Raw genomic sequence first — 24,873 nt, 5'->3', positions numbered from 1 at the left:
CAGGCCCTGCTCTGTAACATAATGTAATTTCTGTAATGTAAGCGTATGTTATTAGTGCTTTTTTTTATTTTATATGAACCTGTGACATTATTATCACAATATAACAAAGTGACTCATCACACTGTGATCTTAAAAAATTAGTGGCACATGCTAGAATGCTATAATCATGCAGTGCTGGCCTGCACAGTATGCTCAGGCCAGCTCCTCCACTCGTCCACATTACACTTAAACTGCAGTGCCCAGAGTCAACCTTTCCTAGAATCCTTTAGCCCTAAATATTGTCTTGTCTGTAATTTATTTTTTTCATCTTATGTTGCAATAGTGTTGCTCGTTTGCAGCAGCCTAAGCATTTGCACCAGCCTGTAGCCTATTTATCTGTATATATTATTTATAATTAATAGTGTCTCACATAGTGTTTATGTGAACTCAATATACATTTTTAAATAAAATAAAATAAAATCATTGATTTGATAAAAAACATGGGGTGAGCAAGTCTACAAACATTTGCTGCATATAAATAACGTGTTTATGTAATAGGATTTTTTTTTTTTTTTTTTTTAATACAAAAAACCTTTTGTTACCATATAACATTCCAATCTTTTGAACTTTATTCAGTTTTAAGAAATGAAAACTTGAGTTATCCAGCAGATGGCGATACTGGCGTAGGAACTCGAAAACGTCAATTTTGGCATGCAGTTTCAGCTTTAATAAAAATATATAAGATGAATGCCAAAGTTATTGATGCTTATAAATAGTAGTAACTAAACTAATACATGTGCTAATTTATTCATATTTTAAATTTTTAGTATTATTAGTAGTGTGTTGGGTTGTAGGTAAAATGCAATTAAATTTAATGGTACAATCAATGTTTACTAGAGAAAAAAACTGTTCTTTCCAATAAACATTGAAGTGGGAACTGAAATATTACATATATTACTAAAATGTAATTCGTAAAAAGGGAAAACATTTTTACTTTACATTTTTATTAAATGTAATTTTTCTTACAGTAAAGGTAATTCAGTCAGTACCTTTTCAGTACCTTTTTAATAAAATATATAAAACTGATGTAAAACTTAAAACGCCTTGTTTTGCTTTTTTTAATAAGATTTATTTTTTAAGTTATTGCACTCCTCTTTTTGTCTTCAATTTCATTTATTTAACTTGTTTAACACAATTTTTAATAGTTACAAATGTGGGTGTATAGCTACAAAAATGCTTTGTTGTCTTTTGTTATCGGGTTTGTTTGTAAATTGTAGCCCTCACCTTTGTTTCGTCAATTTATTTTTTATTAGGAAAGTAGTTTTATTCATTGTGTTCCTATTAAATAGATGAAAAAATGAAAATGCCTTGTTTAACCTTTCGTAATCAAATTTGTTTTGTAAATTATAGTTAGAATGGGGACCTTTATTTTGAATTCGCGGTGAGCGCCGCCGACCGGAACGCAGTCTCGTTAACGCTGGTTCGCATTACTTGGAAGAAGAAGACTGAAAGAAAGGAGGCAGCTGGGAAAAGCTGGGGATCCTGAGAAAGCTGTGGAATAGAGGGGAATATACCGGGAATATTCGGAATATATTAAGGATTTCACACACATCCAGCTCCGACGCCCACAGCCGAGAGAGAGGGGGCGGAAAGGGCAGCGACCCGCCCGGCTTTAGCGGCTCTCTGTGACCCGCAGCACCGTGGAAGTGAGTCGCTGTATCACCGCACTGTGAGCCACTGTTCGCTCTTTAGGTAGTTAGCTAGATAGCTGGCTTGGAGGCTAATAACGAGCTCAGATAGGCAGGCGGTCAGTTAGCTAACTGGCTAGCTTAACTCTTCATAATTGACAATCTTGTATTCCACAAGTTACACAAGCTGCTTTTATAAAAGCCCTAAACTAACATCTCAGGTAGGCTGTGCACTGAAATAAACGGTGTAAATTAGCTGTCAATTGTTTTAGCGTACTGTTGGCTATCTGGCTAAGTATCTGCTAGCTGGCTAGGTTAGCTAATTGGCAAACGTATCTGGTAGTTATGTTACTTAGCTAAATAGCTACGTTTATGGTATTCAATATGGTAACTTACTTGACAAACTAGCTAACTAAGTTACACCTTTGAACTGTTAGATTAGCTAGCTAGTTAACATAGCTAGCCTCCTGTACTAATGTTAGCTAGTTAGCTAGCCAGTTGAGTGTTTTTAGCTATATAGTTACTTGCTCAACAAGCTAAGTAACGTTATATGATAGATAACCTGATTAGCTAGCTAGCTTACTACTTAATAAACTATATAGCATTACGTTCAAACCATTAACTAGCTGTCACCGCGTCCTGCGCTAATGTAAGCTAGCTAACTAACGTTAACTATGTAGCAGAGTGTCTATTAGCTAACTGGCTAAGTAAGTTATCTTTTAGCTGGGTTAAATGACGTTTGCTAGCTACGTAACCTGGTAGTTAATCCAGTTAGCTAGCTAGCTAATTAGTTAACTAACAATTTAGCTAAAGCTTTCTTAGAACTGTTGACTAGATAACCTAGCGAACGTTAGCTAGCTAACTAACTAGTTGGCTAAATACCTGGTAGTTATGTAACTAACTAGCTAAGTTTATAGTAGATAACCTAAGTAACTACCTAGTTTTCTACCTAATAAACTAGATAACACTACGTTAGAACCGTTAGCTAGCTGTCGTAACGTCCTACGTTAATGTTAGCTAGCTAACTAACTAGGCACCAAAGTGTGTAGTAGCTAGTTAGCTAGCTAACTGGCAAAGTATATGGTATGTTAGCTGGATTATGTAGCTAGCTAGCTGTGTACACGGTGGTCAACCTATTAAGATAATAGGTTATTAATCTTATTAAGATTAAGTTAATTAACTAGTTAATAATCTAGCTAACGCTTTCTTAGAGCTGTTAGCTATCTATCTAATCCAGCTAACGTCCTGCGCTAACGGTATCTAGCTAGCTAACTAACTAGGTAGGGATCTTAGTTAGCTAGCTACCTAGCTACGTATATGGTAGTTAATCTAGTTAGCTCAGTTGCTAACTACGAAACTAGCTGACTATATATGTTAAAACTGTTAATCTAGCTAGCTAGTTACATATCCTAATGCCCTGCGCTAATGTTTGGTTAGCTTTAGCTTCCAGCTAATTACCTACAGGAGGGATGATGGCTAGCTAGCTTGCTTACCTAGCTATTCGGCTTTATTAAGCTCTATAACAGCCTGGTTGCGCTTTAATTATATGCCGTGTTTGTGTCTGTTAGTTAAGTGAAAGTACTGTACACGGAACTACGATCTGTTGCAGATCATTTAGATGTTTTATTCCGTATAAAAGACCGCAGGAGAATGGGCAGCTAAACCCGGGCAGTGTGCTGAGAGGCTTTTGTCCTCACTGAGGATCATTAAAACACAGACACTGGGCTGAGCTAACCTCAGCTAGCTGCCTCTGTTCACTGCCAGCTCACCAATAGAAAATCCTGGCTATCTAAGCATGTTTTAACAGATTTCAATGTCTTAAACAGTTGTGCGTTTATTGTTTTTAACGATAGTATTACTAATAGTGGTATTGGTGCTTGTGGCATGTTGCAACATGCATCTACAGGTCTTTTATAGATATTTTATAGCTGTTCACTGGAGGAACAGTTGCACTGTTTGTAGTTTTATAATATTGTTGTTACATGTGGCTACAAGTATGCTCTTGAGGTTAACTAACCTATCTCACACTGTAGGCACATTTGCATTGTTTGTATTTTATTGAACATGCATGTATAGTATTTTTGGCACATAAATAAGAGTTTTGATGTTGATGCATCATCAGATCTGTAAAGCCATTCTGACTACCAGGTACCAGGACTATTCCGGTACCAGGTTTATGGATATACATTGATATTGGAATTATATCAGTATTGCCTGGGTTGTGGATGCACAGTGTTTTTACACCCTTTTCCCTGATGTCTCTTTAATCTACAGTTACAGTAGATACAGGAGTCACAAGCTTAAGATAAGCCAGATGAAGGAACCTTCCAAAAATGTTTCCAACTTTGGTTATTTGATCTGGACTGTGATTTGTGGCAACTTTCATATTTCAACCTGAAAAATCTGAAAGTCTAGACCAAACAAGGTATTTGTGAAAGCACCAATAGTGTACACTGTTTTGTACATAAAGGTAGACGATTCCCACATCTGGCCTAGCATGCTGTCTGAGGCTTGATTATGGCAAAGCAGAAAGCACCCTCCCCCATGGCGTCTCTCCTTACTAAGGGGTCTCGCTGAAGTAGTTACTCGCTGGCAGCGTCACTGTAGGACTCTGTCCCTGATGCCTGGCTTCCTCCTGAGCTAATCTTTTCTCTAAAGGTTAATGACTTCAGGTCAAACTTTTAATGGCAACAGTGTGAAACGCAGGTATTTCTGTGATGAGGATTGTGAGGTATAGTCTGGAAGTTGAGGAAAATGAGAGCTTCTGATGGCTTTTAATTATTGCAAATCTCCTAATTTATGATTAGGTTTCTAAAGCTGGTCTGGATCTGTAATCTAAGCAGATACCCTTTCACACATGCTTGGCAACCTGGTGTTTCCTGTAGAAGCTGTATGTGTAAACACAAATACCGCATCAGTTGATTAAATTTGATAAATGGTTCTGGGTCCATGTGTGAATCTTACAGGTATTTTTTTAAATAATTCATAGTAGACTTGCCACAGTAATTATATGTTTAACTTATAGACATGCCATCAATATTTTTGTTGACATCTTTATTATTCTTCGTGTTTATTTGAATGTTTATTTACACAAGAATGAATGAATAAATGTATTAGTCAGCCAATGCATTAATAACTTTGTCTTCACATACACAGAGTGGAATGCAACAGGTGAGGGCTTGTTACACAGGGCAAAAAAAAAAAGGACATTTAAAAATGTACTTCAAAATTTTGCATGACAAAAAATATGAATGACCAAAGCACATTAGGTAATAGTGCATAGCGATAATTATAGCGATATAATTATAAAGCACATAGTAGTTTAATATGAATAATATAAAAGCAACTAACTACTGCCTAGACCACCCAATTCATGTTTTATGTCCTTTATATGTCATGGTTACTGAAACATTTTCTGTTAATATATTGAATTATTGTCCATCCCTAGTCATTTCTAATTCATAGTGCAATCTACCGTATTTTGCTGTAGTGAAAATTCATCCAATACCAAAACTTTCAGGCTGTATGCACATGTGACAGGACAGATCTAATTCTCCAGACAGTACACACCTCAAGCCACCTACATTGGGTTCGGCCACCTTCACATTATGAATGACATACTGTCGTGCCTAATTTGTAGTTTTAGGGACAACTTACCTCCTGTTTCTGACTGTAATTCCAGTTCTGCAGTTCATTCTTGGTTTTTGAGGTTCTGTGTTTTTTTCTGTGGCCTTGCTCATTTGAATGAAGGTAGCTGGATTTGTCCCATTGGCAGCAGAGTTGATCTTGTTTCAAAAAGAACTATTTATGGGTCCAAACTCTCCACATCCCTCCCTCCTGTGAGACGCCCTTGTGAGTCTTGGTGTTTTTGTAGTTGTCTACTGTGTAGGACTTTATGTAACTAGAGCTCTGCATCACTGCCCTTCCAGAGCAACTGATTCTTTAATGCAGAGATTTGTGCGTTGGTGAACAAGTCACTACAACTCCATGTTTGCTGGACGGGCTTGTTCTCTGAAGCCTGAAGCAAATGATGTTTCATGCACATTCATGATTGAATCACTTCATAAATGCAGATCTTGATGTGTCTTAGGTGTGCTTAAATTAAAAGTAATCCAAAGTTTCATGCTCAAACGTGTACAGAACCTAGCAATTAATGGTTCTATCTGTGATTCTGGAGAATACAATTTGATATTTGAACCCCTTTCCCGTCTCTTCAGTGGTCCTTCAGAAACGCCACCTCGAAATTCATGCATTCTAATGCGTTAACAAACTGTTGATACAGCTATTTGCTGCTGCTAAGTGAACCAGTTGTAATCATCTATCACACACATTTGTAAACAGTTCAAAAACTGTACTGACATGATTCATAAATAAAAGCAAAATTACGTCAGTGTTACGACCTGTCAAGCAAAAGTAGACTAAAATCCTTATTCTCACTTGACAAAAATAAGAATTCTCAGCTTGTTGTGGCTGCTGCAATTGTGCAGATCTCCCCATCAAGAGGGGCCTCCCCAGTAGCATGCTGACCCTTCATTGTTACATAGATTGCCAAGAAAGCAAATAGTTTATACATCTTATAATCAGGTTTGAGTAATTCTGTCAGCAATCCTATTTGTAAAACTGGATATCTGAGATGATGTCTGCTTTTGTTTTAACTCTAATTCTTGTATTCCTGTGTTTCCCTCCACAGTGTGGATGTCTAAAGCAGGCCTATCTTCTGACTGGCAGCAGTGACGGCACAGCGGCAGTGGTGCCAACACAAAGTCGTCCCATGAGCTTTCTGTCAGTCTGAGCGTTCTGCTGTGGGCCTGGGCCTGGTTTCTCTGGATCTCTGCATCCCCAGCACTGCAGCTATGGATCACCCAAGGGAGAAAGAGGGCGAGAGGCCGGCGAGAAGCAGTAAAGTGGCCCAGGGACGGAGCGGACACTCGCGGCCCTCCAGTTCCTCCACATCGTCCGGGGTGCTTATGGTGGGACCAAACTTTCGTGTGGGGAAGAAGATTGGCTGTGGAAATTTTGGAGAACTAAAACTGGGTAAGTGAGCAAAGAAGCAGTCAGTCTTTTTTTTATTGTAGGTTACTGCATTTGCAGTGTACTTTTCAGAGGTTTTGATTATTTAATCACATTTATTTATAAGCATTTCTCTCAACTATAAAAGTTTTACTGTAAAAAAAAAAAAAAAAAAAAAAAAAAAAAGATCGGTCCCAGATGTATCCTTTTTGCCCATAACCAGCGCCCCAGTGGGTGTATTCAGTTCCTTCACAAGCTCACCTGATTTAACATCATTGAATGCTAATTTACTAAATCAGGATTTTTTTATATTAACAATACTAGACTCCAATTAGGAAAACTTTTAAGATGCTTTACTAAACACAGTGATGTAAAATCACTAGTTTTTGTTATGCAGGCCATGGTAAATGTCAGCATGCTGCTTTTCATTTAAGCTGTTTTCTGCTACGATCAAGATGAGCTGTTCTGTCACTGTCTTGATGCTTACTTAACCAAGATAGAAGAGCTCTGATTGGTCAGCTTGATTTTAACCCAACTAAAACATGTACTTTTAACTAAAACATGTACTTAGCATCAGTCTGTCAGTTTTGTATGCTGTGTGAAAAACTTTAATATTAAGACATTAAATAAATAAAATAAATCAGACTGTGTGTGAATTGAAAATTGTTACCTTTTCACACATTCCTGTGGAGACAGTAAACTGTAGGTATTGTAGTGGAGGAAATAAATCCAGCTGCTAAGAAACTTCTAAAGGTTTGTAATAGTTGTAGACTGATGCCAGTGTAGTAACCTTGATTTATTCAGTTATTTTAGTTCATTCAGTCATTCACAGTTAAATGTGCCATTCAGATGCAGCACAGAACCTAAACCCATGTAATTTTCAATATGTTTGAGATTAGAGAGAAAGAGAGAGTGCAAATGCCGTAACTGAATCACACAAATTATTCTGTCTGAAAAGCATGAGACACTAGAGTGCTCATAGCTGTGAGAACAACATAATGCTCTCAATACTGATGCATTATTATGCGTCTGTCTAGATTTAATGCTTTTAATACAGCCAAATAAACAGTTTTTGTAGCCAGCGCTTTTAGATACTTTTGTTCTATTAAATTGTCAATCATGTTGAAAGGGAATACACACACAATATAAAATACAAACAAAGAAAAAAATGACCCTTTATCCGATCCCTCCTGAATTAAGAGACAGCGATATAAATATAATGGTGAATAACCAAAAAAATATATAATCTCTAACTTGGCCGAATAAACTTAATAACCTTGTTCAGTACATTTCAGCCAGATCTGAGAAAACAATATATGAAACAACTGACAATGCAATGTTTTATTTTCTGAGTTTCTCTAGTTAACGCTGCATGTGTTATTTTCAGTTCAGGTTGTGTTTGCTTTTTCAACCATATTGGATATTTTGCCCTAATTTAGCTTCACAACATACAGATCTGGCTGAAAATTAAGAGTTTTGGATGCATGGTCATTTTTTTTACTTCAAAATAGTCTTGGATGTTGAAATCTTTGGTTAGCAGAAAAAAGGACTGTATTCAAATCACAAATAAATAAACATAATTTCTCTTTTTCAGGAAAGAATCTCTACACCAACGAGTATGTTGCTATCAAATTGGTATGTATATATTTTATTATTTTTACATGCACTGCAGGTTCAAAAGCTTTTATATGTCAACTTTCAACACTTGTAATTATTTATTTAATAAGCTAACATATACGGTTGGCATTGAAGTTGACAGAAGGTGATAAGAAGTCTGCTTCCTTAAAGATGCTGTATATAATTTTAAGTCGATGAACTTTGAATGTTTTCTGAGCAGCAGCAGTTGTAGCAAGAGTTTCCCTACCCACAACAGGAATAATTTGGGGAAGTCAATTTTAATTTGAAGACCAATTTGATATTAAAGACTTTTTTTTTTTGTTGCACTGGAGCCCAAAATATCTGAAGCTGATCTTGATTGTTTTAAAGTAATGTTAATATTAGTAATCTAATTTCCATATCCCCTAACCCCAGTGTTAGCATGTGTTTTATCCAAGATGTGTAAAAACCAGCCAACCTCATCTTCTCTTATACTGTTGCTTAGAAGGCCAAAGGCTGAATACAGAGCACGGTCTTTCACAGGTTTCATGAGTTGTGCTGCTCTTTTCACCATTGCATAAATTAAATAGCCTTAATGAGGTTGTGAGCCTGTTAGCTGCAAAGATAACAGCCAGCCTGGACAGGCTTGGAAGTGGGTGAACCGTAAGTTTGACCGTTGTTTTAAGCTGTATTATTTGCTAAGATATTTAACACAGAATATGGATATGTAGTTACCAGGTGCAGTTAAAACACATAATTAAATTATCCACTTTCAAGGCCTTTTTACTTTATCATTTTTTATTGGTGTATATTTGTATATATGAATAATTTTGGTTGTTGAAAATTCAGTGCATCCTTGATGATGGTGATCCTAAGTGTATAACTATAGCAGTCACTTGGACGACAAAGCCATGTCTGAGCACCCGATGTATAAAGCTCAGCACAGACGTGTCAGATTACATCGCTGGATGATGTTTCCCTTCATCTCTAGCCTGCATTGAACACTGACATGAACACTCATGCCAGCTTGTTAAACCCACCACTGCAAGTCTCTGTGAATCACGTAGCTCTGACACACAGGAGCAGAAATGAATCACCTGCTTCTACGATAAGCTACATGGTGCTTTTATTTGTGTGGCGTACAGCAATAAAAATAAAAGCCCTGTACGTGCACTTCCTCTCTGCAGCCCTGTGATTCTGCTCCAGTTCTCCGTTCCAGGCTCTGCTAGGCCCTCAGTCTTGGGCTCCTGTCCATGCATACCTCTTAACCCACCTTGGAGACAAAAGGAGAGGCCAGCTGGTCACTTTGCTACCGGATTGGCATTCTAATATAGCTGTGTAGAGGCTGGTTGCTTGGCTAAAACATGTCCTATAATAAATAACACTAAACAATGCCCTGCTCCTTTATTACAGTACAGCTCAATTAGAACATGATTTGTAATGTTTATTGTAACAGAGGGAACCATCATGAACTACTAGTCTGCTATAACATTAGCACCACCTCCTTGTGTTTACACTTACATTGTCCATTTTTCCAGCTCTAATAAGCATGTAGAACCATCTTGTAGTTCCATTATTACAGACTGTATTCCTGTATCTGTTTCTCTGCATATTTTATTGTAGGCATAGTTTATTTTTTTTGGATGATCTGTTAGGCCATAAATTATTGTTATATTTTAAGACAATTGTACACACAATAATCAAATAACATCCTTTTAAATCAAAACATACTTTAGATATGATGGACAGTGAGTGTAGAAACAAGGAGATAGTGTTAGTGTCGGCTGATTAGTGTGTTTATTTGTTATTTTAATTTTGTATAGCTCAGATTAATGAAGCACTCAATCTTCAAAGGGAAGGACATGGCGGACAGAGATGTACAGTGGGGACCAAAACAGACTATTTTGATTATCTTGATTTGACAAAAAATTAAAATAAATATTAAGAATTCTCAGTCAGTATTAAAGTAATCTTTTATCTGTTCTAAAGCTGTTGTTCAGACAACACTCAGGGTTATTGGTTTTGGTTGATTACTGCACAGAATAGGGTGTTTGGGAGTGCCCTAAAATGTTTTACATTGAAAATATACACTTAATTGCCAAAAATAAACTGCTTGCCTGCCTTGCATTTGTTGATTTAAGGCTTGAATTATACTGATTTGCTATAAAACTCTGTACACTTTGTTATTTGAGCTAATCTGAAAACTACATTGGGATTTGTAGCCTCTGTGTGGATCTGGTGATCCCACTGTTATTTTACGATGACTGAGCAAGTTGCAGTTGTTCCTAGTCACTTCCACTTTGTAATAATATCATTGTGTAATATTTAGTAGTGAGTAGTGAAATTTCATGACTATACTTGTTGCACAGCTGCTGCATCCTATCACGGCACCATACTGGAGTTCGCTGAGCTCCTGTGAGCGACCCATTCTTTTACAACTGACTGCAGAAGCAGTCTGCATGCCTAAGTGCCTAGTAGTGCTGGGCGATATGGGAAATATCATATATCACGATAAAGAACTTTTTACATCACGATTACGATATAAATCATGATATACCACATTTAAGTATGTTTTTAAGTTATTCTTCGAAAAATATTACAAAATAATATCATTGCTTACTTTTTTCCAACTTTTTGACATTAAACCAAACTTTCACAAATGAGAATTACTACCTTTTAGTGCAGCAATATATATGTATCAAATGAAAACAGATGAGGTAGATGCAGTAGCTATTTTTTTTAAAGAACAATGTGTCTCCCAATGGAGATCCAGCATGTTGCAAACCGGTGTGGCCGTGTGTGGCCGTCAAATAACATAAAGCAGTGTCATGTCGCAAAACCACATTTATGAAGCTTTTTTGCGAAGTGACCACGCCAATACATTTCATCATAGCCTATTTATATATTTGCGCGAATAATTGATGAAATTACTGTAGAAAAAATAGAAAAAATATTTATCGTCGTATCACACAGCACTAGTGCCTAGAGTTTTATACACCCGTGACCATGGAAGTGACTGGAAGCTGAGTTTAATGATTTGGATTTGGATGTGTGAATACTACTTGGCAATATAGTGTAATGAGAAGTGTATGTCTGGACTCCACTTTGTCCAGTTCAGGCTCTGTGTGAAAGCAAAATTGTGTACAGAAAGTAAGAAAAAAGCAGCCTGTCCATTATGTTTAGGAGCCCTTGAAGTAAAACAATAGCTGGTGGAAATGGTGGCATAGATATGCCAACTGGTGACCTTGGGAAAGCCTCCCGTCAGTAGTTCTGGACCTCTGTTGCTCAAATTCTATGCCGGGTGAGGAAGTCTCTATGGTGGTGTTTTGGATCACCCAGACAGGGTTTAAATTGGGATGGAGCTATTTATTGTTGAATGGACTGTTCGCTTCCGGTATGTTTCACTGCTAATTGTGTGTTTTTATCTTTTATCCTTCCACATTAAAGGAACCAGTGAAGTCCAGGGCTCCACAGCTACATTTGGAGTACCGGTTCTACAAAACATTAGGGAGCACAGGTAAGATTCAAAAGCTGTAATGTTTTTTTTTTTTCTTTTTTCTCTGATTACTTATTCCGTTTTCAACTTTTTAGTGGTTTATTAGGCTGATTTTGATTGTAGATTGTGCTGCAGATTAGTCTGGCTTTGTGTTTGTTGCAGGGTGTGTTGCAGTGTTTTATTGGTTTGTGGATTACATTAAGCACATTGACAAAAGCCTTTGCTGTATTTGCACCTGATGTAGAGTTGTAAAGCAATGTTCTGCACCAGTCTTGTCTTTTTGGGCAAGACTCCTAACACTACATTCTTGTATCTGTGTAAAATAATTCTGATGTACGTTGTTCTGGATAGGTGCATCAGCAAAATGCCTTAAATGTGAACGTAAATGCAGTTAAATTTATATTTTTGAATATGTGCTGTGGGGTATCTGTCCAGTAACCTGACAAAAGTGTGCAAATTGTTTAATGCTTATTTTAATAAACAAAAAATACATTGCATAATACACAGTGAGATGTGTACTATTTAAATATACAGCATGTTTTTGGTGAAACAAATAAATACTGATACTTAAACCTAATATTTTAGGTTTTCATCGTATCACATATTGTATCTTATATCACCATTTATCTAAAGCATATTGAGATAAAGGGTTGCATAGACTTATCATCTAGTAGACCAGGACATCTACTAGTCACCAGAGTAGGGAGCTGGCAACTAGTAGGAGGAAAAAAACAGTAGCAAGAATGTAGACAGATGCAGTTAAATCAAGTTATTTTGAGAACAACAGTAAAATAATATTTACACAATGCATAATTGGCAGAAAACAAAGCATCTAGTGCTAACTGCTATCATCCGTGGTAGTAAGATGGAAAACTCTGGAAATAGGCAGAATAGCATCACAAAATGTGTAAAACTTTCACGGACAAGTGAGAGTCCGTGAGTTTTGACCACATTTTGATGTGTCTGATTCACATAAAAAATAACTAAATGTACCTACATCTATTTGCTTTGGCTATGGAAATTTCTTTTTTTACCCTATTGTAAAGCACTAGTTGCTACAGAGTAGTCTGGTTTTGACTTTTGTCACAGCGTGTAAATTGTGCAGTGTTTATTGACTTGTGGATTACATAAAGCATCTCAGACAAGGCCTGTACTTTATTTACTCTTTATGTAGCACTGTGAAATGGGTTAAAGTTGCACAACTGGTTTCTGTAGCATTAAGTCGATGGGTGTTTCAATGGGGCATCTGTAATCTGTTGCAATTTTCTCTCTTTAAATGACATGCTTCATGTCAAGGCCTGTCACAATAAAAAGAATAGTGGGCATTATATATATTGTCTCAGAAATTATTGCAATAAACTATATTGTTGTCATCTTATGACCATTAAATGCCACTCATATAATGCTTAAAAAAATTTAAAGACAACACATTTACCTAATGCAGTCCACAATGTGGGTATGGAGTGTGTAGTTATTGAAGCATTGGTCATAGTGCCATCCTAAAATACTGTTCACTGTTATATATGTGAACAAACATACAAATAAACACAATAGACAATATCACAATTATAAAATATTATTGAGGTCATGTCCATTTATTGTACGATAAGTCATGTAATGTAATGTAATTGTCGTGACAGGCCTCTTCATGTCTGCATATGAATTTCATTGTTGGCAAATGGGAATATTTCAGTGTTCTGATGGAGCTTTGTTGCTCTGCTGAGGAACCTGTGTTGTGTTGGGGGTCGTCAGTGAATGCTCTGACCAGGTCATTCTCTATAACGGCTGTAAAGTGTGCGAGGTAGTTGTGGTGTTTGAGTCTGTGATGCTGTCGACCGAATCTGTCAGGTGAAGAGATGCATTTCCTTCCTGAGGGCCCTGATAAGACGTCCCGATCTGTCTTCTCTGGCTCTGCTGATGGCTATGTCGGCACGTTGTGAGGCCAGATAAGTGACCGCTGTGTGACGGATGGGCCCTTTTGTTTTCTCCAGGAGCTGAAAGGTTCGATCCTTTCGCCCTGCTCTTTAATCCAGGAAGCGGCAGCGGCAGCTCGGGCGTCACAGGCGCAGCGCGCTGACAGGGTTTCCCTGGTGACACCATGCAAATGCTCCCCCTCCCCTGTGGATCTGGGCTGAGCTGAGCAGGCAGCCTGAGGCGTGCTGCCGTTTAAAGTGCACGCACCGTTTCAGCACCTTTTAACTCCAGCTCTGTGTTGTGGAGTACAGGATTGGCGCTGATGAGGATAAAACTAGGTATTTAGTGTGTTTAGGCAGACAGGAAAGGGAAGGGGGAAGTGACATGTTCAGTTAGTGTCTGCTTCCTTTCCTCTGAGAGTGCTGTTACTGTTGTTTGATGGTGGGAGCTGGTGGGTTTAGGCTGTAAGGATATGAATGATGTGCTTAGATATTTGCTGTTATGTTTTGGGGGTGTGCACGTGTGATCTAGTACAACTCCAAAGCTTAATGCTGATGTCTACAGGTACATGTTTATTTGCTCTAGAGAATTTTATTCTATTGGCAGTACTTCTCCACAGTAGGGCTGCAATGATTATTTTGGTATTCGACTAATCTGATGATTTTTTTTTTTCGAATGGTTGATTAGTCAATGATTACTACTCATTGCAGCCCTACTCCACAGTCTACAGGAACTAAACAGGCTCTGTGCATTTGCACATCTGGCTGTGCAGTGAGTACAATGTAAAAAAAATAGGTAATTGCTATGGTTTTTTTAGCTGCCTGCTAAAGGCTCAATTATACTTCTGTATAGAGCTGGGCAATATATTGATATTTTATCATATTGTGACAAATCTTCAAATCTCAATATGCCTTTTTATGAATATTTAGTGCTTAAAAAGCTTTGACCCGACTGTACATTTCATTACAGAGAGAGTAAAAAATCCTGTTAAATTACATCTGTTGTGCCCCACATGAAATCTGCCACTGCAGATAAATAATGTGATACAATATTTTTACCATATCCCCTAGCACCATTAGTGTGTGATTACATACATCAAGGGTGGTGGCTATATTCATATTGATAGCAGAATTATATTAGAGTGACAGAAATTAAGTGATCTAATATGATTTTTTTTGCCATATCACCCAGCGCTACTCCTGTATCAAATCAGTGGCATGTTTAGGGCCTAACTTGTGCAAGTTGTCTTCGTCATTGTAAGTGGTTATACTTGTGCGATCATATGCCTGCGATGTCCTTTGCATTTCTGGAGAGGTGTGCATCAGGCTACATGCCAGGCTATGGCAAAATTGGCCTTAAAGTGTTGTTCTGAGGTTGCTAAGCAGTTTCTGTGGTATCCCAAAAAGGTTGAAAAGTAATTTCTGCTGTACTTCCTGAAGTTAGTTTTAATCCTAATCTTATTGCACATTCTGAATAATGTTGTCAGTGCATATAAAACTCACAGCTAATTGTAATTATTTTAATATGGCCCCTCAGATAGGGCGCTGATTCATGGAAAATGAATCAATATGTGCATTGAGTGAGTATCTCTAACCAATGTCATTATGCTCATGTTTGTTGTTTAGTTTGCTGTGTTTTCTCTTACAGTCTCTTTAAAACCATATTAGAGAGTGCTTTGCCCTTTCCATTATTTAATTAATTGTTCAAAACTAATATTTGAGGGAAAAAAATTATATTTTTTTAAATTCAAGTAATCATGATATTGCTTTTAAGACATCAGTTAAAGCATCTGAAATTTGTCCTGAAATTCACAGAACACCTTAAAACGGATCACTTTGCGTGTTGCAATCCTTGTAACCGGCCAGTACTGCCAAGACCAGTCCTGATAACAATGAATAAATTATTTTACATCACACAGATGCTGTAATATCTGTTAACAGGTTTCACTGACTGTGTCATTAACCTGTGTTTACAGTTGTATGCAGGGTTAGTAACCTGGATCACCATGTCTGGTCCAGAAATTTGGTGTCTTTCTTAGACCAGCTCACCACAGAGGTAAAGGGTAGCTGCATCCATCTGAGCACCATCACATCAATAATTCAGTGCACAGCACAGTTTATGCACCACCCTGGAGTCTGTAGTAGGATCTGTCCACCTGCCTTTTAAGATGTTGGCCTACATTCACTGTTAAATCTTGTACAAACACTAACTCTACAAATAAAGCCACGTATGCACTGCTTTCATTATACCATATTTTAAAGTTTTTTTTATTATTATTATTATTTCCTAGCAGTTGTCACTGATGTCATTGCTAATGTAGGACAACTGAATTTTAAACAGGAGTTATAATTTTTTAATTTAATACAACGTTAAGGTCTGTACTAGTCCCAGATCTGTGTGTCTGTGTGGTTCTCATTGTTGAATGGCTGCCCTACAGCAGGGTTTCTCATGCCCATACACAGTGTCAATGATGAATCAGCAGTACTGGAAAGGTGGCATTCTGGCCAAGAGCGTTTCCAGGATGCCCTATTAAAGCTGTTATCATGGGACACCTAAAAGGAGTCAACTGGCTGAACTTAAAGCTGGAGATGTACTTTCCTCTGCATTTATTTGTTTATTTATGTGAAAGCCAAGGCTAAAAGCTAGCTGTTTACAACCATTGATAACTGGCACTGTATTTTCTGTTATAAATTAATGTATTAAGTTTAATAAAAATGGGAACCATTTTTAGAGGTCAGTGATCCAGTGTAAATATAATAAAGCAGTATTTAAGGTTAGTTTTTATGATTTTAAATGACATTTCGATTTTTTTTATGTTGTACAGCATTGCATTTAATTAAACTTAGGTCAGTGTAAAAGCCAACTCTACAGACGGATATAAACCTTTCCACTGTCAATGGAAGTCAGTGACTGTGTGACTGTTCACTATATTTGGTTCGAAAGTTTACTTAGGTAAGGCCAAATACAGTTAAATGTGTTTCCTAATTGTTCTTGGTGTACAAGTATAAGTGTATGTGCAAGCCTGAGAATGTGAATTTTGGCTATAGTTTATCAAGGCAATAGGTATTACCTTCAGAGCTCCAGAATGCAGCTGTTGGCCCAATGCTAGCTAGGTTAACAGACTTCTGGTGTCTGTGGAGATGGCTAACAGCTAACTGGTGTTGCTAAGGGTATTTCGGAGCTAATTTGATAACTGTTTTCTTCTTTCTGGTATCAATTTTGTTAATATCAGAATGATGTTACAGTGTAGATAACAAAAAGATTTTGCTATTTTATTATATTTTTTATTATATCTGTATGTTACCTCAGTCTACTGTTATTATTGTAAGAACATTAGCGTACGTTAGTGTAGTTACCAGCTTAATGCAGTTTTCGGATGGATTACATTACCAGTATTGAAATATTTTCTATCGCAATGAGTATTGATATGTAATGAGTAATGAGTTATTGATCCGCCATAATGCCGGTTTGAGCATTTTTATAAGGTATTTGCATTTTTAAAACAAAGCTATGGTTTATTTGAATTTATATAAATTTTAAAAGTTTTCACAAGCAAAAAAGTGAGTCTTACAAGTTGAGTACAACAAGAAAAACACAACAAAATTCTGCAAATGTTAATACATTTTAAGAGGTTTGCTTTTTTGAAAGAGAATATCAAGCAGGCTTTTTGCTTCTGTATCGATTGCACTCGCCGTAGTAAGATACCAATCAGCTTGTGGTGAGCTGAGCATGGCATGTTTAGAAGTTTCTAATGGCTGCTCATATTTGGTTCCGCATTATTTTTATATGTCATTACATCGCTAGTCAGCATTTTATTTGATTGCATAAGATTGTTATGTTGCTATTTTTTTTTAGTTCACTTTTATCTAGCCATTGGTCAATCTCAATGCCAAGCCACTCTGATATGTTCTAAGCAATTTGGGGCGATGCCTTTAAGGATGTTACATCTTCTTTTAGTCTTTGAGTCACAAATGCCTTAAAGCATTAATTTGCACATATCTTCAGTGGTGCGGCTAAAAGTTTAGATTTTGACCTAAAACATCTGCAAATTATTATGCCCACAAGCTTTAGCATGACGCACACTTAATGGAAGGCAGCCAGCCATAAATAACGAGCTGTAGAATACCTTCCGCTTGCCCTTGAACAGCATTAAGCAACTGGATGTTGTTGGGTTTTTTTTTCTTGTGCAAGATTCATGGTTCATTTGAGAATGCTGACATTATCAACAAGACAAGTCATATTCTGTATCGACTACCCATGGTAAACCCCAGACTTGGGTGTAGATAGATGTTCATATTTATAACCATCAAAGGAGGCAGTGATGTGACAGTTTGTGGATGGTCAGTGGAAGCATGTTTTGTATGTGGTCTAGTATGTTCCTGTACACCAACAATTGAGGTACTGGTCAAGTGTAAGCAATTTAGAGCCTATTGTTTAGATCTGTACCTTTTTCTGTTTTCTAGTTAGAATTATAAATTAGCTCAGTAAAGTAGTTGAACAAACAAATACAAAAATTGTTGGAAAATCCAAACAATGTAATAATTGTCTAAGTTTTTTTTTTTTTTTTTGCCCCAATTTTATCATTTATATTTATCTCCCACCTGTTGGAACTTTCCCTGTTGAACTGTGTTGAGTTCTTCATTATTAGACAGCTAGACAAACTCCCTATTTTGTTGCATCATCTTCCTACAATCTTTATCCCTGACCAATCTGTTTGAGTTCAAGTGTCACAGGCATCTAATGGCCTTTTCTTGCAGAGACCACATTCAAAGGGCCGCTGTGGCTGCAGGTTTTTATTCCAACCAAGCAGAAGCACATGTAATCAGTTGTTTGTAGTCTGACCATGTAGAATGCTACAACCAATGTTGGACACCCCTGACCAATTGAGAACTCTATAGAAAACCCCTTAAATTGAACAAAATTGTTCCCGCATTGCTGACATTCATGGAAAATAAGGTCACCGCCACCAAAATCCCAATTTAGTACCTGGAAATGGCAAACATAAATCATGTGCAAATTGCACTCCCAGACCATTGGTGTAAGTTTCTTATTCTCTGTTATGAATAGGCAGGGCAGTTTTATTATACTTGGGTGTGTACTTGTGTTTTGTTGTAAAACTGTTTGCGTCTTGAACATTATTAGTGATAAACTGTAACAATAGACAGGCAGCTTGAGCTTATTAACACTGTTTTCTAGTAATCCTGAATAAGACTTTATCTGGATTTTACAAAGGATAAACTGTTTATCTTTTAGTTGGCCATCATTGTCCAGTTTTAGTTTATCTGCCTTTTTCAAGCTTGAACTTGAAAACAAATATCCAAGCTGCTGTCCATCCAAGCATGAAAAACGCATGAAACTGTTGAGGTTTTAAAAACGTGAGATACAACAATAGATTTTTGTATGAATTCTAAATTCTGCTCAGTTCGAAGATGTTCTTTAAAGGCAGTTCCAGACGTTTGTCCTACAGTAGCGGATGTGTAGCTCTGGGACGCTGTGTTAGCAGGTGTAGGAGATGCAGTTGGGATTTGAACGTCCTCAGGATGTGCTTCCTTCTCTAGCTGTTGAGTTGTACTGCTTTGAGACCACCCCTCCCCCAGGCTAGACCCAGCTGGAGGTAATGTTCCTGCTCTGCACTTACACACCGCATTGATCCTGAGGATTCAGTGCAAAGCTTCATCCAGACCTTCCATTTCCACAGATCTGGAGCTGTGAAGGCTGTATGTGGTTATATGATTATGCAACATTATGAAGTGCGCCTCAGAAGAGGCAGCAGCCACAGGAGAGAAGACTGTATGTGAAGGCTGGGTGGGCTACTGCTGGGCGGCTTCCTCTGGGCGACTGCTGGGTCTCCCTGCTCATGCTTTATGGATGACGGATGGGGGATGGGTTGGGGGAGGCCCAAAAGCCTTCTCTGTGGGTGTACCCGTTTTTCTTCCTTACTCAGCACTTATAGAACGGCAAGTCTAGATGGATTATAATGTGAGCGTCTGTTTTGGTGACAGTGGGGGGTGGTCTGTGGGTGGTATGTCTGTTGCACTGCTGTCCTGGGTGCTTGGTTTGCAAGAAACCAGTAAAAAGTCTGAACGCAGAAGTGCAACCGTGTTTATACAATAATAACTTCTATTTACATAACACAGATTAGCGGTGAGCTTGAGGTTTCATCATACCATTGATGGGCTTGATTGTCGTTCTTGTCTTACTAAAAGTGATTGATTGTAGGTTGGATTTAAAGATAATTACTCTAATAGTTAATAATACTATATAATGAAAAAACCATTGTCTTCCGTTGTCAAAGAAACAAACTAATGCAAGAAGACTATGAGCAATTAAAATAAATGACAGATAGAGGAAGAATGTCTGATACTAGTGTGGGAATTCAGTGTCTAACAATATGCTAAGTAAAAAAATAAGGCACCAGTTTGAAAAAAAAGAATAAAAAAAAAAAAACACTCAAAATAATTGGTGGCCAGTTGTGACCTTCTCCATCACTGTTTTAAAACAAATTAAAGACCTAAAAGGTTTGTTGTTGATGCCAAGTGTTTGTGGATCCCAATAGGTTGCTGTTGCCAGGAACTCTCAGACCCCATTTACCGTATTTTTTGCACTATAAGGCGCACTGGATTATAAGGCACACTATTAATATTATAAGGCGCATTTTATACAACTCGAGTAAAGCACAGGGGTGTCGCAATGTTTTTTTTCTAAATCAGCAGGTCTCACCGCTGGGTGGCAAGACCTGTAAAGCTAAGTTAAGTTAACAAAACTGTAATTCTTAAAAAAAAAAAAAAAACATTTTAGATGAGTCAGTCAAGTCAAATGAGTGCTGGATGTTTATTATTTATTGATTTATTTGGGTGAGTTAAGCACTTCCGTTTATTTACAATAAGCTTAGATTTCCAGTAAAGCTGGAGTATTTGCATAAGCGAGCTAGAACACTAGCGTTAATGCTAATGCTGCTTCAGCAGTGCTAGCCGAGGTTAGCAGTAGGCTACAGGCCGATTTATACTTTGCTTTGGATGGCCAAAGAGCTAGCGTGTAGCGTGGTTAACAGCTAAAACTAATACTGCTAGAGAACAAAACTAAAACTCCTGTATAACGCTGTACTTCAGCGGAGTGGCTTTACTGCTTTTTACAACATGAGTGGTAGAAGTCATACAGAAGGCGCACTGCGTTATAAGGCTCACTGACGATTTTGGGAAAATTAAAGTATTTTAAGTGTGCCTTATAGTATGAAAAATACGGTATACATGTGATTAGTATCTTGCTTGTATCCAGATAAGATTTTGACCATATGCATTTACACTTGGTAAATTTCTGAACTGAATGAAACATTGCTGCAGACTCAAAATGTATAATTTTACATGCGGTCATTCTCCATGAACACGTCTTCAGTGACTGGTTTCGGTTGTACTTGGAGGAGTTTTGTTTGTTGTGCATGTCTTAGAGAGGGATGTGGACCACCTCCTGGAGTGGTTTGGGTTATCCGATTTGTGTCTTTGACTTTACACTTGAATTTTTATGTCTTGGCCTTCTCCAGATATAATCCAGATATATTATTTTTTGAGCGAAACCCAGTGATTCTCCCATAACTCCTCTAGACAGTTTCCTGGGGCTTTGCCACAATGTGGTAAGGGCTTTGCTGAAGACTACCCTGCTGACATGCCCAGACATGATTCTCTAGGAGCGCGTGGCTCACCGGCTTATTTTTAGCCGCATTATTCACTTCTCACTGTTGCCATAATGTCATTCAGCCAGCCATTTAGACGATGCCTATCTGTTTAGGGGACATCACGTTTGACTGCGTGTTCCTGTGTTTTTCTAGAGATAAAGCATCATCTCCTTTTACCAATCCTGTGATAGTGTGAGAGGGGAAGCGAAAAGGGAGAGCGTCTGTTCGGAACAACAATAGATATACAGCCTTTAATGGTCCTGTGGGGCTCTCAGAAAACATTCCTTTCTCATAAAGGTAAAATGGAATCTGCTGTGCGCTAATGTACGCTCGCAGTCTGTGAAGAGAGGATGTTATTGATGATTAGTCATCTTTCCCTGCACCCACTCTATGGAGGGAGGTGATGGTGTGATCAGAGTGTTTCTCCTATTTTTCTCTTTCTTTCTCTCTCTCTTTCTCTCGTTCATGCTGGCTGGCAGGCTCTCTCGCTCACACACTCTCTTGTTTCTCTGCTGTCACACACTCGTAGTTGAAACTCTTATCAGTGTGAGGGGAGGGACGCCGCACTGGTCTTGCAATGGAAAATCCACACATCAACCCAGATTAACACTGCTGTTGTTATGGTCATGTGTCTTGTGATATTTACACTCAAAATAAATAATGGTGTTAAAGAGGTAAGCTGAATGTCACGGCTCGGGACTTTCCGCTTTTAATCTATGCTACACAGGAACGAGAGGACATAGTGGGCCTGTGACCGAACAGAAACCCTTATTTCACCTTGTTTTACTAGGAACTCGAACAGTGCTCAGCAGTGCTTCAGTGTGGGTGTGGAGGAACAGCTCCTGGAGCCCTCAGGCTGACACACACACACACACGCACACAGAGCGAGAGGCTTGTTGACAGCACATCTCTGTGATGCCACTTGGCCTTTCTCGGCACTCGCTGTGCCAGACCAGGCCAGGCTGCAGAAGAGGCCTGATTTTAGACACACGTGTCCCACACACCTGAAGTATCTTGATATGGTTTCCTTAACCCTGCTGTTTTTGTTCTTTTTGTCTTCTGATTTCTGTAGAACACTATCTATTGACTTTTATAGTATTGTGAAGCATCTGCTCATTATTTGTTTTCTTAAAAAGCAAGGTTATTAGAAATGTGTAATCAAAAAAGTTAATCCTATACACTTGATTACTACCCCACCTGAACCCCAACTTCACCCCAAAAGTATTTGATGAAGCACCATCATTCCAGAGAACACAGTTCCCCTGCTCCAATCATGTGTGCTCCTGAGTAAAGAAATGCTAGCTATTGATGGCCACCTGTAAATGCAGGTATGAATTTCATTTTTAACAGGTTGTATGGATATATTTGACATTAGGTGAACATTCAGTTGTTTGTGTTGGAAGCAGAAAAATTGGAGTGTAAAAGTATAATTGGAATTGCTAGATTATTGGGTCAGAGTTTTGATACACATAATGCTTTTCTGAGCTTGTCGTGCACACACCAGCTGCACATTGTATTACATATTGTGTTTTTAGTCCTGTTTTAGTTGGATGCAGTGTAGAATAAAATTTATACCAAGTATGGGATAGTGTTTAGATAGCCAGTTTTTAAGATTCAGTGAAACAGCTTTTGCCAAATAAATTAAAATATAGCATAATACACAAAAAAAATATTTTTTAAAATTTATCCAAGGGTTAAATTAATGAGGAAAAAATTAAAGTAAAATTGGGTTTTGGCCAAAGAATTCTGTTTTGGTTTATCACCATAAAATATATTTACATTTTTGAAAAGGTATATGTAGGCTATGGTGTAGATTAGCTGCAGAAGCATTAATAGGCCTTTAGGCAGGTGTTTTTCTTGTAAAAACTGATTACTCTAATATTGTATGATGGTATGATGCCTTAATTCTGCTTTACGTTAAGGCAAAGTTAATAGATTGAATATAATGACTGTCTGTCATCAGCGATCCCAGTCAGTCACACCTCCCCTAATAACTGAATAAACTGAATACCTACAGCTGCTGTCTGTAGGGCCTAGCTGGCTCCATTTGAAGCCACTGTAGCGTTAGCTTTCCATCTCTACTGGAGTGATCTGCAGTGAAGTGGGCAGTTGGTTAATCCCACTGCTCTGACCACTGAGTTTATAGCGTAGGAGTGGGCCTGTTACTCAGTGAGGGATGAAGCGCTGGTGGGAGGTAGTAGTTCTCGCTGTCCTAATGCTGCACTGCACTGCTTTGTGAATGACATAATAGAGCTCCTGGCACTTACGCTATCCGGGTCTGTTTTCACTTTGTCTCTGATCATTATCCGGTACTACACAGAACTCACTAGAACCGGGCTGGATTTTTCCAGGTGTGTTGTCCAGTTACACAACAGTGAAATCTCTCTTCTATATTTATATATATTTATATATGTAGAATATAATAGTGGAAAACAGCTCCTTTCCATTTAAAATCTGGCAGTGTTCAGGAAGTAATGAGTGATGAACTTAACAATGTCCTAGAAAGCCTCGCAGTACAGCCCAGCTAGAGTCATATTTCTGTTGTTTGCTGACTTTCCCCATCCTCCGAGAGCGAGGCCATGTTTATTTATGAGACTGCATTCATCCTGCGTCAGCATTACTGTAATTGTCCAGTCAAGGTCCATATTTATTAGGTCTCTCCAGATAGTAGTGATACAGAATCAGGTTCCCACCTGTACACATGCTTGTTTACAGCAAATTGTACTGCGTGTAGATCAGCGCTTGTACAGGGGAGTAGAGCAGTCTCTATGGACATTACCGTTAATTGAGTAATCCTTTGTTTGTTTAGTAGACAAGAACATTGCTATTTGCGCTTCATAGACAAAAGTCAGTATTTTTCACATATGAATCATTTGGAGTTGAAGTTTGCTACAATGGTTTAATTTCTATGATATCTGTAGTACATTTCTACCAGTTTTGGGGTATGTGTCTACAAAACTAAATTAGTCCACATCTCAATGTAGAGATATTAATCTATATTTTGCAACAGTGTTGTTTGGGTTTTGCTTGGTGTCATTGACAGGGTTTCTGTCAAGGCATATTCCAAAAGTTACACACAATTTATGTAGGGGTGTAACGAATCACAAATCTCAAGAAGTAGATCATGTCATGGATTTTGAATCACAGATCAGACCGTTTTTTCAGATCCCAAAAAAAACAAGTATGACATTTGTTTTGGTGTTCTGTAGTGACTGGGATATGGCTGCTAAGCAAGACAATAGAAATGTTCAGGCAAAAATCAGAAAGTACAGGCACTCAGAACTTGGAATTGTTGTTAAAAATTCAGTTTTAATGCTCTGCTGACAAAAAAATGTGAGGTTTAAATCTGGCTCATAATGACCGTTTATGTTGCGGAGCCGGGACGGGCTCAGACAGAACATGCGCAGGCTGTGGTAGGGTCGGGCTGGAGTTTTTGGGCCTGATATAAGCTCTGGTTGGAATAATGTTTGTTCAGAAGTCTCGTCTGAGTAAACAAAAATCATATCCTAATTTGAACTTGG

At 37.9% G+C, this 24,873-nt stretch overlaps 1 protein-coding gene across 5 annotated transcripts in view; it reads left to right on the top strand.

Annotated features, from left to right (window-relative positions):
* The first annotated feature begins 1,439 nt into the window (after positions 1-1,439).
* Positions 1,440-24,873, top strand: part of csnk1g1 (casein kinase 1, gamma 1) — a 50,419-nt gene continuing 26,985 nt past the window's right edge. For 3 of the 5 annotated variants that reach the window (XM_049465487.1, XM_049465489.1, XM_049465485.1), the window contains exons 1-4: positions 1,441-1,685; positions 6,358-6,701; positions 8,272-8,312; positions 11,721-11,790. In XM_049465487.1, coding sequence (XP_049321444.1) covers positions 6,521-6,701; positions 8,272-8,312; positions 11,721-11,790 — 292 coding nt within the window. In that variant the 5' untranslated portion in view covers positions 1,441-1,685; positions 6,358-6,520. Of the gene's footprint in view, positions 1,686-6,357; positions 6,702-8,271; positions 8,313-11,720; positions 11,791-24,873 lie in introns of all 5 variants that reach the window. The other 2 variants (XM_049465488.1, XM_049465486.1) reach the window with 2 other exon arrangements.

This window comes from Astyanax mexicanus, chromosome 16 (genome assembly GCF_023375975.1).
Source record: "Astyanax mexicanus isolate ESR-SI-001 chromosome 16, AstMex3_surface, whole genome shotgun sequence".
Classification (NCBI taxonomy): domain Eukaryota; kingdom Metazoa; phylum Chordata; class Actinopteri; order Characiformes; family Acestrorhamphidae; genus Astyanax; species Astyanax mexicanus.
This window is presented reverse-complemented; position numbering and strand designations above follow the sequence as displayed.